Genomic DNA, 15,663 nt, shown 5'->3' with positions numbered 1-15,663 from the left:
GATGGCTTCACATGGTCTAAGCTACCAGCAGGGTGATGCCACCTCCCAGCTCTGCCTCCCCGGGGCTGGGGCCATCAGGGCACCTCTTCCCTGCCCATGTCTCCCTGAGCCCTGTGGCCCAGCCGAGCTGGGAGCTCATGGTCGCTTTGATAAGAGGAAAAAGCTGTTGAATACAGAAATGTGGCTGGGGGAAGCGGAGCCTTGCATGCCCAGGGGAGGAGGAGGAGGAGGAGGATGTGCCTTCTTCCAGTCTGGCCTCTACCCAGCCAGGGCTGAAACACAGGATTGGGAGGGGCTCTTTTCCTTTCCCTATGTCTTCCTCCCAGTCTCACTGCTCCTGTGCATGTACAGCCCCATCCCTGTCCCCTCCCTCATCATGATGTCTATCCCCATCCCTACCTCCATCTTTATCCCTGTCCTCATCCTCATCCCCTCATCTCTATCTGTGTCACTGCCCCCATCCCGGTATCTGTCCTCATTCTCATCTCTGTCCCACCCCATCCCATCCCACCCCACCCCACCCATCCCATCCCATCCCATCCCATCCCATCCCATCCCATCCCATCCCATCCCATCCCATCCCATCCCATCCCATCCCATCCCATCCCATCCCATCCCATCCATCCCATCCCATCCCATCCCACCCCATCCCATCCATCCCATCCCATCCCATCCCATCCCATCCCATCCCATCCCACCCCATCCCATCCCATCCCATCCCATCCCCTCCCCACAGCCCGGTGGGTGCGGGCAGAGCCCCGGGGGTGCTCGGGGTCGCTGTGCCCGGGGCACGGAGCCCAGCCCCCGCCAGGGCCCGGCTGCTCGTCCCCGCGGCTGCCGACGGCTGCTGCTCTCCCCTGTCCCCCTCCCCTCTCTCTCCCTTTCTGAAAATTGATAATTAACCTTTTGTCCGTGGGGCTGTTGTGTTTATTTGGCGCAGGCGGCTGCAGGGCGCTGATATGGAAATCGCAGCCGGCAGCCAGCTCCCGTCCCCCCGCAATCTGCAGCCGCGCACAGCCGCTGGGCAGAGATAAGCAGGTGCTTATTCACAGCCCCGCAGCTGCCGCCGAGGGCAGCCCTACCTGATCACTCCAATCTCAGTGAAAAACTACTTGAGGTTGGGCTCCCGCGATGGAGAGAGGCGATAGGGACGCGCCAGACAGCTCCCCCGGCTCCCGCTTCGCCTCCCCGCGCCGCCTGCCTCCCTCTGCCCGCGTCCTCTCCGCTCCCTCCGTCTCCCTGCTCTGTCTTCCCTCTTATCTCCCTCTCCACATCCCTTTGATTTCTCCTTTTTTTTCCCCCCCTTTTTTTTTTTCCTTAAAGAATTTGTCTTTGTGTTCCCTGTGAACTCTCGGCAGCTCCCATCTCCCTGCCTTGGCCATCGCTCTCCTTCCCGTTCCCGGCTCCTGCAAATCCCCATTTCCCTGGGCTGGAGGAGGCAGATTTAAGCCAAATCTGAAGCCCGGCCTGGGCCGTGCCCCCGCCGCAGCCCCTTTTGGGGGGTGACGGTCTCGGTTTGGCTGCAGCAGCTGCCAGCGGTGTTTTGCTCACCGGTTGTTGCTGCCGCTTCCTTTTCCCCATTGTTCCCCCACCCATCGCTTTCAAATGGAGAGGGGAAGGCAGTGGGGCACCGCAGGCAGTGGGGCTCATAGCACGGGGCATTTCCAGCGCTGGGGAAGCGCGCCGTGCCATGCCATGCCGTGCCGTGCCGTGCCGTGCCGTGCCATCCTGGGCCATGCCGTGGCGCGTCCCGCCGAGCACAGGGCTGGCACGGCCCCGGTGGCAGCACCTCGACCGCCCCGAGGGGCTCCCAGACCTCGTTCCCGCAGCTCGCAGTGGCCGTGGGGGCGGTGGGAGCCCGTCCTGCTCCTCCTTGAGCCGGGGAAGCTCCTGCCGGGCAGCAAGAGCCGCTCTGACTCAGACAGAAAGCGGCCGGGAGCCCCGGGAGCGTGGGCGGGAGGGGTCACCTGTGACGGGGCAGACCCCGCACCCCGGGGTTCCCCGGTGCCGGGGCGGGCCCTGCGCCCCAGCGGCTCCTCTCCGTGTCTGGAGAGCTCAGATGTTTCCCCGAGCCGAGCCGGACCCCGGGGGTTCCCCTCCCTCGGTGAGTCAGAACCCCGCATGCCGGGGGTTCCCCCTCCACCGAGCCGGACCCGGCACCGCGGGGGTTCCCTGCAGGCAGGGGCAGAGCTCGGGGGTCTCCCCCGCCGGGGCATTCCCCGGCAGCCCCGCAGCTGCCCGGGCAGGTGCTCTCTGCTTCCTGGCGGAGAAAACCCTCCCGCGCGGGTGACACGGGGACACGGGGCCGCAGCTGGGTGGGATTTTCCTGGCCGGCCCTGAAACCCTCTTGTTTTGACTCGCTGCCCTGGGACACTCCCAGAAGGTGCCGCTCTCCGCGTCCCACGGTGAGCCCGGCCCCGGCCAAGGGGCAGCTTGGCAAAAGCCCTGGCGATGACACAGCGCCCACCGGGGCCGGCCAGGAAGAAAAGCAGAAGAAGGCAGAGCCTGAAACACGGCTGGAAGCCCTGCCAAAACCTCTGCCAGCCTTCAGCCCACACTCAGGCTGCCGTGCCCGTGCTGGTGGGGCACGGCACCTCCAGGGTGGGTAGAATGGAGCTGGGGTGTCCCAGCATGGCTGGGATGCAGGATGTGGGGCCGGGGTGCAACTGTGCTGGGGACAGCTGTGACGTCTCCCCCCAAACACACAGTCCTGGAAGGGTCAGGCTGTGCTTTGTAGCTCGTGGCCCTTTCCCCGGCACATCAGCCCCGTGCTGGGGCTTCCCCTCGTGTCCCTGCAGCACTCAGACCATGCTCGATGTCCCCTGGGGCTCGGGGCTGTGCCCAGAGGGCTGAGACCCTGCTGGTGACACCCCACTGTACCCCTACAGCACAGCACAGCACCCCCACACCCCGGTACCTTCCTCCCCACTTCCACCCGTCCCTTCCTGGCCCCCCCGAGCCCTGGGCGGGGGGCACAAAGCGGGGAGCCCCGGGTACCATCTGCAGGAGCCCAGGTGGCCGCCGAGACACGCCATCTGCTCAGCCACCTTCGGGGACCGTGCAGGCGCTGCTGTATTTTTAGGACACGTTTCCTCCCTCCCACCTGCAGCCCAGAGCCGCCTTTCGGGTTTCTAACAAGTTGTTTCTCTCTGGCTGACAGCTCTTGGGGAGCCCAAGAGGGGCCTGGCAGGGATGGGCTGCACAGGGGGGTCCCCCCAAGTGCTGAGAAGGTCGAGGCGATGCTGCAGCTGCAGATCAGGGCGGCAGCAGCAGGAGCAGCCGTGGGAAAACCTCATTCCCTGGATGGTCCCAGGCAAAGGGGCTGCAGCAAGGGAGGGCGAGCCCCATGTTTGTGCCAGGCTGCAGATGGACAACCATGCCAGGCCTTGCCATGCTGGTTGTGCCGTGCTGCTGCGCACGGGGCTGGCTGTGCCATGCCTGTCCTGCTGTGCCTGTCCTGCTGTGCCATGCTGATCCTGCCGTGCTGGTCCTGCCGTGCCAGCCCTGCCGTGCCACGCCGCACCGCTCCGGCCCCTCGCAGTGAGGAAGTGAGGCCGGCGCGAAGGGGAAGTTGTTGGAAAGTCAGACCGGAATGGCTGATAGGGAAGGCAGAGCTGGGCTTGGTCACAGATGGTTCCTGTTGGGGAAGGACACGGGCGCAGCTGCCCGGCCACCCCCACCCGCCGCATTATCACTGCCCGGCAGCTGTTCACCTTCCCCTCGCCATGGGACGCGGCTCCGCTGCCACCGCGGCCCCGGCCGTCACATGAGCGGCCCCGGCGGCCGGGCAGGCGCCGGGCGGGCAGGACACCCCGCGCTCCTCCGCAGCTCGGCATCCCCGGCCCCGGCACAGCTCCTGCCCGCACGCGGGACAAGGCCGGCGGCACCAGCCTCAACGCGGCTCGTGGACTTGGGGCGCTGCCACCGTCCCCTCGGGACTCCTCGGAGTGGACAAGGGCTCCTCTCGGGCTGGGGCACCACGCAGGACCCGCCAAGGTGAGAAGTGGAGGCAGGGGGAAGGTGGCGGTGGCCGTGGTAGCGCCATGTGCCGTGGCACAGGTGACTCACCCCGGTGCCAAACGCAGCCTTGGGCGGGCAGCTGCTCCCCGAGGGTGGCACGTGGCTGGCACCATGGTGCATCTCCTTGGGGACCAGCCAGTGGGAATGGGGAGCTGGGACATGGCCAAGCCCACAGCAAAGGCACCATGGGGCTCCATGGGCTCGCTGTCATGGGGACTCATTCGGAGCCTGCTCTGTGATTAAACCTTTCCATAACGAGTAATCAGCCCCGAGGATTGGGGCCCTGCATTTCAGCATCTCAGCCCCGTGTTTGCTGGATGTTTGTGGGATTTTGCTGCTGTTCTGGGGCCAGCAGCTCACATCCGACCCCACGGGCTCTCCAGGTGCTGCTGCTGCTGGTTTGCAGTGCAGAGGCTCCGTGGGGATGGAGCATCCCCCACCCCTGCGCTGGAGCATCCCCAGGCACCGAGGCCGAGGGGCTGTGGCACCTCTGGGGGGCTCGGGGGCTCTGCTGGGCCTGTGCCCGGCACGGGCAGGAAAGCAGAGCAGGCTGAGTCACCGACGTGAACAATGCTGGCCCCGTGCCTCGCTTCCCCTCACTCCCCACCCCGCTGCCCCCGCACCGCGCTCCGGGCACAGCCCCCTGCCCACCCTGGCACCTGCCCACGGGTCAGGGGCACAGCTGGGGCAGCACAAGGGCAGGGTTTGGGTGCACCCCGGCTGCCGCACCTGTTGTGCCGGTCCACCGAGGGCGGGGGAGCCGCGCTGGGGTCCCTGTCCCCAGAGCTGGCCCGTGCCAGCAGGGGCACGCTCCGATAAGGCGCCGGGACGAGGCGCGGGGCTCGGCGGGCACGGCGCTCCGGAAGGCTGCAGCCAGGGAGCCGTGCAGATTGCTGCGGGCTCGCCGGGCTGCCCGTTAGGCTTTTGGCAGGAGAAATGTTTGTTTTGTTGGCCAAATATCTCTGCAAACTTCCTGATTTCCTTGCGGCCGGCGAGGCGGCGATAGGGCTGGCGAGGCCGTTGCCGGCCCCGCTCTCCAGCTTCGGCACCGAGAGCTGTTATCTCCGATGCACAGCGGGCAGGGAAGAGGTGGAGAAAGGGAAATGAAATACAACAGAGGTGGCACATTTTTTGCTCTTGATAACAAGCCCTGCTTTTAGCCTGGGAACTTGGAAACGATGCAGGTGGCCAGAGACAGCCGCAACGTCCTCTGCTGCTGTGGCACATCTGGAGCTCGTAACAAATCCCAGAGCTCACCTGGCACGAGCCCGTGGCTCCCCGTGGCATGGCCTGGCACAACACTGATCAGCACTGGCCTCCACACAGCCAGAGCCCCAGGCTGGAGGATTTTGGCCCCGGGAAGGTTCTGAAAGCAGCTCCAGGGCCTGGATGTCCATCCGAGCCGCATGCTGGAGTGAGGCAGGCTCACGCCACCTCCTGCTAGCTCCCATTGATTTTTGCAGGGATGCGGGGTGTTGGAAGTGCGGTGCCTGCTGATTAAATTCCCATCGTTACTGGAATGAGGCAGGCAGTGCAGCCTGTGGGATGGGCAGGGCCAGGAAGGAGCTGGTCCCCAAGGTTAGGGTGGGAGAAGGGGAGTGTGAACCTGTCGTGAACCCAAGGGCAGCTCAGGGGATTTTGTTCAGCATCTCCCAGTGGATTCCTGCTGGCCAAGGATGAGGCTGGCAGGACTGGGTGCTGCTCCCACGGAGGTGCCAGCAGCGTCTCCATGCGCCCCAAAACAGCAGCTCCTGGAGGCAGGGCAGCACGTGGCCATCCCTGCTTTGCAATTAAAGCACTTCCCAGGCTCTCCATGGCAAAGAACAGTCGGAAACTTGGCCCCTGGCAGCCCCAAATCCTAGAAGCACCCGGAGGAGTGGTGCTGTATCCTAAAGTCTCCCATTTTTTTAAGGCAAGCCGGTGATTTTCCGGAGCTGGCAGCACGGGGCGAGCGGGATGATAAGCAGTAGGGGGTGGTTTCCCTTTGAATGCCACGAAGCAGGAACGAATCTGTTAGCAAGGAAAGCAGGATTTTAATTATTATTCTTTTTCTTTTAATGGGAGACGCACTTTTTTTTCTTTTCTATGTGGAAGTTGTGGGAAAGCCACAAAGCCGCTGGATCTGCTTCAGCAGCCGGTGGGGCTGCTCCTTGCAGCATGAAGGCTGCAGGGTGGGTGACTCCAAGTCTGGGGAGCCCCAGGAGCGGTCACGGAGGGAAGCCAGGCACAAACGAAGCCCCTTTCCCGGGAAAGGCTGGCGCACGGCGCTTCCTGCCGAGCAGATGTCCCCGGGCGGATGCAGCTGCGGCGGGCGATAGCTGGCGGGCAGGCGAGCGTCTTCCCCGGCCGCTGGCTCCCCACCAGCCCCTTATCTCCCTGCTGCATTCCCCGATGGATTAACGTGCAGGAAAATCCAGCGCCAGGGCTCCTGCTGCAAGCCAAATGCCAAGGGGAGAGCGCCGGGGGCTGCAGCCTGGCTCCCGGTGCTGGCTGCTGGCACGGGGATGGATTTGGGTGCTGAGATTTGGGCGCTGAGATTTGGGCACTGAGATTTGGGCCACCACATCCACAGCCAGGGCACTGGGACCATCCACGGTCACACCGACCCTTCCCAGCCCAGCGGCTCCCTGTCCCTGCAGGGATGCTCCAAGCAAACGGGGGTTGGAGACCCCCCAGCCGTGTAGGGCCTTGCACCCCTGCAGCTTGTGGGCACCTGGCCACACGTTGTCACCAAGCTCTGCTTGTAGGGCGCCGCCGGCAGCGCCACATCCAGCAGGGACTCTGAGAGGTACCAGGGATGCTCTGCTCCCCCAGAGGGAACGGATAGAGACCGAGAAACCCAGACGGACAGACAGACCCGCTGGGGCTGACACAGGAAACCTGCGGCACGGCGGGGCTGAGCGCGGCACGGCTCGGTGCCCTCGCCTGCAGACACCGCCGGTCCCGGGGGAGCGGGCGGGGGCAGGACCCGGCACGGCACGGCACGGCACGGGGTGCCCGCGGAGGGACAGGGCTGGGCCACCAGCCTGGCCAGGGCAAGGTGTGACAAACCAGCACCGAGGGCTGTTTTAAAAAGCCTGAGGCTTGTGGAGAGGGGATGCAGCCGGAAGGGCAATCAGCTGGGGAGCGCCGGGACAGGGGGGGGTCACAGGGACAGCGCGAGGTGTGGAAAGCGTCCCCATCACCGCGGTGGCTGCAGAGGCAAGAGGTGGCATCTGAGGGTGCCCTGGTGAGCCCAGCACCCGCCGCGCTGCCCCTGCCCGTGTGCGCGGCCCCGATAGCGGGCAGGGGTCCTGTGCAGGGACAGATATGGATGGCACATGGTGGTGAGCATTTCCTGTGAGGTTTTGGCACCATTGCCTTCATCTGCCCTCGGCGAGCACCTTATCTCCTGGCACACGCCACGCCAAGGCCTCAGTGCTCCCCTTCTGCCCCAGGCTGTGCCTTGGGGTGCCCCTTCCCCCGGGGCAGGTCCTGGCACACCCAGAGCACCCCATGGAGCGTCTCCATGTGCACACCCAGCCGGGAGGGAGGACACGAGCCAGCACCCTGAGCACAGTGATGGGTGACAGTGACACCCTCCCGTGGGGCTGGGACCCCTGTGGGGTGGGCAGGCGTGGGTGGGTGTAGGAATGTGCCCCCTATGGACAGAGTGACAGAACCTTCCTCTGTCCCCCAAAAAAAGAAAGAGCCCAGAACTTTCTCCCAGTGATCAGGTAGGAAAAGTCACTGACAGGACCTTGGGGCTTCACCTCAAGTTTGGGGACAGCTAATTGCCCATAAGCCAAAAGGTCCCGCCTGGGCCATTGAGTAGAAAAGGACAGAACAAAGAAGCCAAATCGCTTTTGTGAGGTGCCTTTACCAGGAGCACAAGCCTGTGGCACCTGGATGGCTTTGAGTTTGTTACTTTGCCTCTTATTAAACCTTTTTTGTTCCTGACGCTGTCACATCAGCCTCCTGCTCCTTTTATGCCTCCCAAAGAATGCTGAGCTATTCTGGGGTGTAACGTCGGGGTGTTGAGAGCTCATCAGATCAGCTCGAAACCCTCGGGCAAAACGTTATAGGTGGCATCGGGCAGGCGGGGGATGCCCCCTCCCCACAACAAAGGGAGCACGGATCGCCGCGACGTGTGCGGCTCCTGGGGCCCGGGCTGGCCACGCCATCAGTCACACACCAGCGTGACCCACCGGGTCAGGACGGGAGTTTCCACCCTCTCCCACGCGTGGGAATGCGCTGGGGCCCCGTCCTGCCCCGCTTCCAGATTTGCCGGGGGAAGGATTGCCAGCCCGGGGCTGGGATGGGTCCGGCCGGCTATCGGGCTCCGGCAGGCGCTTTTATCTCCGCTCCAGCCGGTCGTTTCCCACCGCAGCCGAGCGGAGCGGGGCCACCGGCCCTGCCGGGGCGGGGCTGGTCCCATCGCCGGTCCCCAGGCACCCGGGGAGCCCCAAAGGCACGGAGCCCAGCGAGCTGAGGGACGCGGGAATGTTTTCCCGCAGGAAAGCCAGACCCCCCCTTTATCCCAGCCGTGGGAGCCAGGCGTGTGGCGGATGGGCGGGCACGGAGCTCACAGCAGCCCCGGGCTGGGAGCGGGCTCGGGGCAGGAAAGGGTTAAGCCGGGGAAGTTTGCTCACTCTCAGCAATGATTTAAACCAGACAGAAAGGTTCTGTCATCCATCACGCTAACAGCCAGATCATTGTGTTTTAAAGTGTCTGTAATTGCAGCAATACAGAGACCGGCGGGGAGATAAAGGCTGGGGAGATGCAAATGCCGGGGGAAGCACCAGCCCCCCGCACCCAGCGGGAGCGGTCTGGGGACATCCTGGGGACAGCCGCGCCTGGGGGGCCCAGGCGGTGGCACCGAGTGGGCCGTGGGACGTCGTTGGTGTGGTGGGAGCATCCACAAGAGAGCACGAGGGTGCAAACCCAGGGACAGGGATGGGTAGGGAAGGTCTGAGCGGGTGCCGCACTCCAAATATTGCCTAAAAATCACGTTTATCTTCCTCATGATCCCTGATTGGTACAAAGTGGCTCTCCTTTCCCGTTTCCTTCGGGATCTAGGGGATCCCAGGGGTGGGGTACGAAGGAAGGTGGGAACTCGCCCAAAGCCTGCGAGGAGGTGGCCGCGGCCATGGCCACGGGTGGCCCGGCTTTGTCCCAGCATCCCGGGCCACGTGCAAAGGCGCCGGCGGGGAATTATTCACGTTCAGCCCAACCCCGCCGAATAAAGCGAGCTAACACAAATGTTTATTTTCACAGTAGTGAATTATGACTTCAATAGACCAAAATTACAGGCTGCGTGCGTGGAATAGGAGCGCAGCAGCCCCTGCCACCCAAACGCCACTGGGGGGGGAGGGGGGTGTGGTGGCTCTGTCCCCCTGCCGTCCTGCGGGGTCACGGTGCCACCTGCCAGTCCCCAGCGTGCTTGAGTGACCCCTGGGGCACGAGGTGCCAGGGCAGGGAGTGTTTGATGGCGTCCTCCAGCTGCACCCCCAAATTAAGGGGAGGTGGTGACAGTTCCCAGCGGGTCCCTGTGACGTGCTGGTGGCAGGGGGCTGGCAGGTCAGAGGGGATGGCTTTGGTCATGGCCAGGCTCATGGCGTGGCACCAGCCGGGCACTCACAGGAGGGTCGGGCTGAGAGCGTGGTCACCCCCATGGGCAGGTCCCTGCTCTCCCAGCGAGCGGCCTGATCCCGAAGGAGCCCTGTGCTGGCAGCCCAGAACTCTGGGAACACTCTTGGGCTGCCCCCCTGATGCTGGGGGTCCACAACGCCTCCACCTGTGCTGGGAACCACGTGTCCAAGTGCCTGTGTCCCCAGGCACACGTGGTGCTGGCATTTGCATGTGCCAGCGGTGCCAGCCGTGCAGGGCCGGGGTGTGGGAGCGCAGCTGTGCGGGGCGGAATTCCCTCCGGGGCTCCTGTGCCAGGGGCACCTGCACGGGGCTCCTGGGGAAAGGTCCCCGTGGGAACAGGGCCAGCACGGCCTGGAGAGCCACAGACCCCTGGCAGCCCCCTGGGAGCAAGGGGTGGAAAACTGGGGCAGGGCTCTGACCCCATCGCTGGGGGGAGCTGGGCTGTGCAGTGACCATCAGCGGTCATTTGGGGACCCTGTGGTGGCCCCAGAGTGGTCAAGTGATGGTCATTTAGTGGCCACAGGATGGTCACTCAGTGGCCTTGTGATGATCATTTACTACCTATAGAAAGGTCACTCGGTGGCCTGGTGGTTGGCATTTACTGGCCATGCAGTGGCCACACAGAGGCCATGCAGTGACCATTTCCTGGCCATGCAGTGGCCACACAGAGGCCATGCAGTGACCATTTCCTGGCCATGCAGTGGCCACACAGAGGCCATGCAGTGACCATTTACTGGCCATGCAGTGGCCACACAGAGGCCATGCAGTGACCATTTACTGGCCATGCAATGGTCACACAGAGGCCATGCAGTGACCCTTTCCTGGCCATGCAATGACCCTTTCCTGGCCATGCAATGGTCACACAGAGGCCATGCAGTGACCCTTTCCTGGCCATGCAGTGACCCTTTCCTGGCCATGCAATGGTCACACAGAGGCCGTGCAGCCCTTGAGCAGTGGCCGTGCCAGGGCTGTGCAGTGCCCCCACAGTGCCCTCACAGTGTCTGTGCCTCAGGGCCCCTCTCTGGCTGTCCAGCGGGCACGCAGCTGTTCTGTGCCACCCAGCCCCGGCTGTGCGGCAGCCGTGCCGAGCCGGGTGGCTCCGCCCGGCAGAGCTGCCGCTCTCCCAGTCCCCGGGAAGCGGGCGAGGATGAGTAATGCACCGGCACAGGGCAGTCGCAGAGGGAAGCAGCTGCCAGGCACGGTGATTACACACAGAGGCAGGGCTGGGCTCGCAGGGAAATTCGCAGGGAAATTCGCGGGGTTGTGCTCCCGGTGCGCCTTGTAGTAGGACTTGGGGAGGGAAAATTTGAATGCTGTCCCCCAGCTGGCACGGGGCACTTGGGAGGGGTGTGCCAGGCAGCCAGATGTGCACTGCTGCCCTTGGAGCCCCACCGAGGCCCAGCAGGGTGGGGGGCACTCCAAGGCCAGGCTGGGATGGGCGTGTGGGACTGTGAGGGCCGTGCTCTTGTGGCTGCTCCGGTGCAACCCCAGCCCTTGGGCCCCTGGAGAGGGAAGCTGAGCAAGCACAGCTCCATCCCCCCGCAGCCCCCCAGCCCCCTGCAGACACCCCCACCCTGCTGTACTCTCCCCAGGCCCCCAGACTAGTCCTGACCCGTTGCCTTGCAGTCCCTCCACCTCCCCCAAAACAACTCCCAGCTCCTTGCAGCTCCCCAAAACGTGTTGCTCTGCCCCCCATGCGGCCGCCCACTCTCGGCTCTGCAATCCCTGATCTTTAGCATCCCCAACTCTGATGATTTTGCAAACCCAGATCCCTGCAGCCTCCAAGCCCCGTACACTGCCGTGCACGGCCTTCCAGTCCCCACAGTGTCACCAGGTCCTGTGCACCCCCTGAAGCCCTGGGCAGCCCCATGTCCCTGTGCAGCCCCGTGTCCCACTCGGTCCCCCGGTGCCAAGCAGCCCCTTGGTTCCGTGCAGAATCCCTGGTGCCGCCCAGCCCCGTATCCCTGTCCATCCCATCCCGTTCCCCTCCTGATGCAGCCCATTCCCATTCCCTGTCCCAGTCCATCCCATCCCATTCCTGTCCCCATGCCACCCGTTCCCTGTCCCAGTCCATCCCATCCTGTTTCCATCCTGATGCCGCCCATTCCCGTTCCCTTTTCCATTCCTGTTCCCTTTCCCATTCCTGTTCCTGTTCCCGTTCCCTGTCCCGGTCCATCCCACCCCGTTTCCGTCCCAATGCCACCCATTCCCATTCCCATTCCTGTTCCCATTCCCATTCCCGTTCCCGTTCCCTTTCCCATTCCCATTCCCATTCCTGTTCCCGTTTCCGTTTCCGTTCCCTTTTCCGTTCCCATTCCCATTCCCATTCCCATTCCCTTTTCCGTTCCCATTCTCTTTCCCATTCCCGTTCCCATTCCCGTTCTCTTTCCCACTCCCATTCCCGTTCCCGTTCCCATTCCCATTCCCGTTCCCGTTCCCTTTCCCATTCCCGTTCCCGTTCCCGTTCCCATTCCCATTCCCGTTCCCGTTCCCTTTCCCATTCCAGTTCCCTTTCCCATTCCCGTTCCCGCTCCCGTTCCCCGTCCCGGTCCATCCCGCCCCGCTCCCCTCCCTCTCGCTCATCCCGGGGGTGCCGCTCCGGTGGCGGCGGCGGCGGGGCGCCCCCTGGCGGCGGCGGCGGGCGGGCTCTAAGGCAGCGGCGCGGGCGGGCCGCGCTCACTCCGGGCCGGGCGGGCGGCGCGGCGGCAGCGGCGGCGCGGCGGGGGCCCGGCCGGGCACGGAGCGCGGCCGCGGGCGCCCCACGGCCGCGGCGCGGCGCCGGGAGGATGCGCCGCCGGGCAGCGCGCAGGGGGTGAAGCGGCCCCGCGGATTTACCGCGGCTTCTCCGCCCTCCCCCCGCTTCTCCGGTGCCCCCCCTCCGGGGGGAGGGGAAGCGCCCCGAGCCCCGGAGCTGGCGGCGAGCGGCGGCCCCGGGCGCGGCGAGCGGCGGCGGGCAGGTGCCGGGGGCAGCCGCCGCCGCGGGGCCGCGCTCCGCCAGCGCCGGCCTTGAGCGGACCGGGGCCGCCGCCGCCGGGGGCCGCTGCCGGCTCTGCCCGCTCCTGCCGGCCCCGCCGGCCCCTGCCTTGGGACTTACCTCACGCCTCCGCCACACCTCAGGACGGTAAGTGCCGTCCGCCAACCGGGACGGGGAGGCTGCCGGTGCCCGCGGAGGCTCCCGTGAAAGAGGGGCTTGGAATTCTCCCCGGGTTCGGGGGATGCTCTCGGTGCACGGGGGTATTAGAGGCTCCCGGTGCCCGGGGAGGCTCGTAGGGCAGAGGGGCTGTGGGTACTACCGGTGTTCGGAGGATGCCGCCGGTGCACGGGGGAATCGGAGGCTCCCGGTGCCCGGGGAGGCTCCCGTGGAAAAGGGGCTGGGAATGCTCCTGATGCTCGGGGGGTGCTCCCGGCGCGAAGGAGCGGGGGAGGCTCCCGGTGCCCGGGGGACGCTCCTGTTGTGCAGGAGCCCGAGATGCTCTCGGTACCCGGGCGAGGCTCCCGGTGTCGGGGAAGCTGTCGGTGCGCAGGGCAGTAAGAGGCTCCCGGTGCCCGGGGAACGCTCCCGGCGCGCAGGGGACTCGGAGCCTCCCGGTGTCCGGGGGACGCTCCCGGTGTCGGGGCAGCTGCCGGTGCGCAGGGTGCGGGGATGCTCCGTGCGCCCGAGCCAGCGCGGTCCCCGCCACGGCGGCGGAGCGGGGCAGGGCGAGCTGGGGCACAGCCGGGGCGAGCGGGCGCCGCGCTCGGAGCGGCTCCGCGGCGGAGGCAGCCCCGGAGCGGGATCGCCGCGCCCGTGGGCCCCGCTCCCACGCCCCGCGGGGGCGGCGGGGGGCAGATCCCTCTTCCCTGCGCTGCCGGGGCTCTTGCTTCTCTCCCCTCCGCCGTTTCCCGAGCGCCGGGGCGGCGTGGGGCGGCACAGCGTCCCCGGGAACCCACGCGAGTTTGTGCCCACCCCCAGCAGACCCCCCCGGCTGTGGCTCCCGACTCGTGCCCGGCAGTGCAACTCTTTGTCATCCCCGCGTCCCTCCGCCCTGCCCGCCAGCTCGCATCCCTCTCCGGCTGCTGTGGGCTCGGAGGAGCTGACCCACTCGGGAGAGTGCGCGGGAGGAATTCCCGGGGCTGCTCCGCCAAGTTCCAGCCCCTCCGCTCTGGGTTTTTGTGCGAGGACACGGCTCCGCGCTGGGGACACGGGGCTGTGCTGGGAGCGCTGGCAGAGCCCTGGCGTGCGCCGGGGGATGTTTGCTTGGATGCGGATTTGGGAAGGAAGGCTGGCTCGGGAGTCTCCAGCGCTGCCGTTCACCACAGCCTGCCCTGGCTTTCCCTTTGGAATCGCGCTGAGCCGGGCGGCCCGGCTGTGCCAGGGGAACGCTGCCGGCGGAGCGATGGAGCGAGGCTGGCCCCGCGCTTCCCCGCGGCTCCTCCGCGACACCGAGCCGGAGCACAACCAGCTCTTCCCGTCATTCCCTCGCCGCTGGATGGTGCCTTCGGATACCGCAGAGCGTTTCTCTAGTTAAACACACCTTTTCTTGGAATTCTTTTTCTTCCCTCTATTAGCCAAGAAAAACTTTGCAACTTTCCTTCGCTGTCGGAGAGGAGCCACTGCCGCTGCTGCGTTTCATTTTGTTTTTTTTAATTCGAGGTCACGTGTGCATTGACAGTGTCTTTGATTCCAAGCGATGGTCTCGTCTCCAGCTTAGGAAGAAGAGCTTTTGAGCTCTTCCCTCTGTTGTTTTCTCTCTGTTCAGGAACAAAGAGATTTTTTTTCTGCCTTTAATTAAAAGGAATATTAATTCCCTGCTCCTTTGTCGAGCGGCTTGAAGACACTCTGCAAACATCCGTCTGCTCGGCGCCGCGGCGGGGTGAGCTCTGCCGCGGTCCCGGGCATGGAGGAACGGGGGAAGCAGCCCGAAACCCCGCGGCAAACACGGAGCAGCAGCCGGAGAGGATGCTGACAGCCGCGGCCCTCGGGTGAGGAGCCCCATGGAGCTGAGCTGCCGCCTGGGGTGGGCTCTTGGACCCTCGCAGGTTTGTGAGGCTGGTCCCCGTGCTGAGAGTTTCCGTGCTCGGGGAGGCGAGCGGAGGTGAACTTGGCTGCGCCAAGGGGGTTTTCCCTGCCGGCCGCCTCCCGTGCTGGCAGGTAAGGTTTGACCCGGGAGCAGGCAGATGTCGGGCGCGTTTTGTTTGGCAAACGCGAGCGCAGATGTTGGTTTGTAGGGGGGGAGAAAAGCCAGGAGGCGGCAGGGGAGAGGCTGTTCTCCCGCGGCTCTGGGCGCTGCCGTGGGCCGGGTGCCGGGTTTGGGCAGCGGGGAGGCCTCGTGTGCCTGCGGGATTTGCCTCTTTCATCGGGAACTTCCAGGCTGAGGGACGGAAAAATATTCCGGTGCTCAGCCCCCCTTCGGGCTGGGCTGCTGCAGGCAGGAGGGGGCTCTGGCAGGTCCCACGGGGTACCTGGGGCTGGCAGGTCTGTGCCGACGTTCCTGGAATTCTGCTTTGGAGCCGTGGATGTTTGCACGCCTGGAAAAGCCCGGCAGGATCCAGGCGTTGAGGCTCCTGCGGTGTCCGGCGGTGCCCTGGGAATGGGCCTGGCTCTGCTTGCTGCTGTAAATCCCTGCTGAAGTCTGGGGGCACTTTGGCTCTGCCCGTGGCTGTGCACGGTCCCCTGTCCCGCAGCCACCTCGGGAAGGTGTCAGCGTGCTGCGGGACCCCCGGGGAGGGAGGCACCCCACAAATATCTGCTATTTTACCTCTTAGCCCAAGTCAGCGAGTCAGCCGGGAAGTTCAGGGCTGCCAGGGAGTGCTGGCAGCGGGGCAGGAGCTGGGTCCCTCCTGGGGGGGACACACAAATCCCCCCTCAGCAGCACTGACCCTCTTCAGCCCCCAGCCAGAGCAGCAGGGTCACAGTGAGCACAAGGTTTGGGGCAGCTCAGGGCCGGGCACTGCGAACGGGGCTGGGAGGGACCAGGGGACAGCCCTGGGGTTAAGCTGGGTTTAATCTCTGCTGCTGGGGCCGGGGGACAG

At 65.4% G+C, this 15,663-nt stretch overlaps 2 protein-coding genes across 13 annotated transcripts in view; one reads left to right on the top strand and one right to left on the bottom strand.

Moving 5' to 3' along the window:
• Nucleotides 1-58: 58 nt before the first annotated feature.
• Nucleotides 59-2,788, bottom strand: LOC119705824. Of its 2 annotated transcripts, XM_038148621.1 has the most exons (3): nt 1,817-2,788; nt 904-1,020; nt 59-163 (listed from the first exon to the last, which is right to left on the bottom strand). In XM_038148621.1, exons 1-3 carry the CDS (start codon nt 2,214-2,216, stop codon nt 75-77), a joined length of 606 nt encoding a protein of 201 aa, XP_038004549.1. In that variant the 5' UTR covers nt 2,217-2,788; the 3' UTR covers nt 59-74. The 2 variants fall into 2 exon arrangements, 1 of the variants encoding a protein (XP_038004549.1); XR_005258336.1 differs by lacking the exons at nt 59-163; nt 1,817-2,788 and adding an exon at nt 1,113-1,247 and having other exon boundaries at nt 898-1,020.
• A 277-nt stretch (nt 2,789-3,065) lies between these two features.
• CBFA2T3 (CBFA2/RUNX1 partner transcriptional co-repressor 3) overlaps nt 3,066-15,663 on the top strand; it is a 31,071-nt gene continuing 18,473 nt past the window's right edge. For 5 of the 11 annotated variants that reach the window (XR_005258334.1, XR_005258335.1, XM_038148597.1 and 2 more), the window contains exon 1: nt 3,066-3,996. Coding sequence is in view for 3 of the 11 variants with exons in the window: in XM_038148597.1 (XP_038004525.1) it covers nt 3,631-3,996 (366 nt within the window). In the remaining 8 variants the exon portion in view is untranslated. Of the gene's footprint in view, nt 3,997-12,360; nt 12,773-14,482; nt 14,614-14,645; nt 14,783-15,663 lie in introns of those variants that run through there. The other 6 variants (XM_038148605.1, XM_038148604.1, XM_038148606.1 and 3 more) reach the window with 5 other exon arrangements.

Source organism: Motacilla alba, chromosome 11 (genome assembly GCF_015832195.1).
Source record: "Motacilla alba alba isolate MOTALB_02 chromosome 11, Motacilla_alba_V1.0_pri, whole genome shotgun sequence".
NCBI classification, from domain to species: Eukaryota; Metazoa; Chordata; class Aves; order Passeriformes; family Motacillidae; genus Motacilla; species Motacilla alba.
This window is presented reverse-complemented; position numbering and strand designations above follow the sequence as displayed.

Bases quoted from the DNA above. Each gene is read 5' to 3' on its own strand.
- LOC119705824 (XM_038148621.1), bottom strand. From the start codon at position 2,216: ATGCCCCGGCGGGGGAGACCCCCGAGCTCTGCCCCTGCCTGCAGGGAA. The intron at 1,021-1,816 runs GTCTGGGAGCCC...ATCTCTGCCCAG, and splicing joins CTGCGAGCTGCGGGAACGAG to CGGCTGTGCGCGGCTGCAGA. The intron at 164-903 runs GTTAATTATCAA...TGTATTCAACAG, and splicing joins AACAGCCCCACGGACAAAAG to CTTTTTCCTCTTATCAAAGC.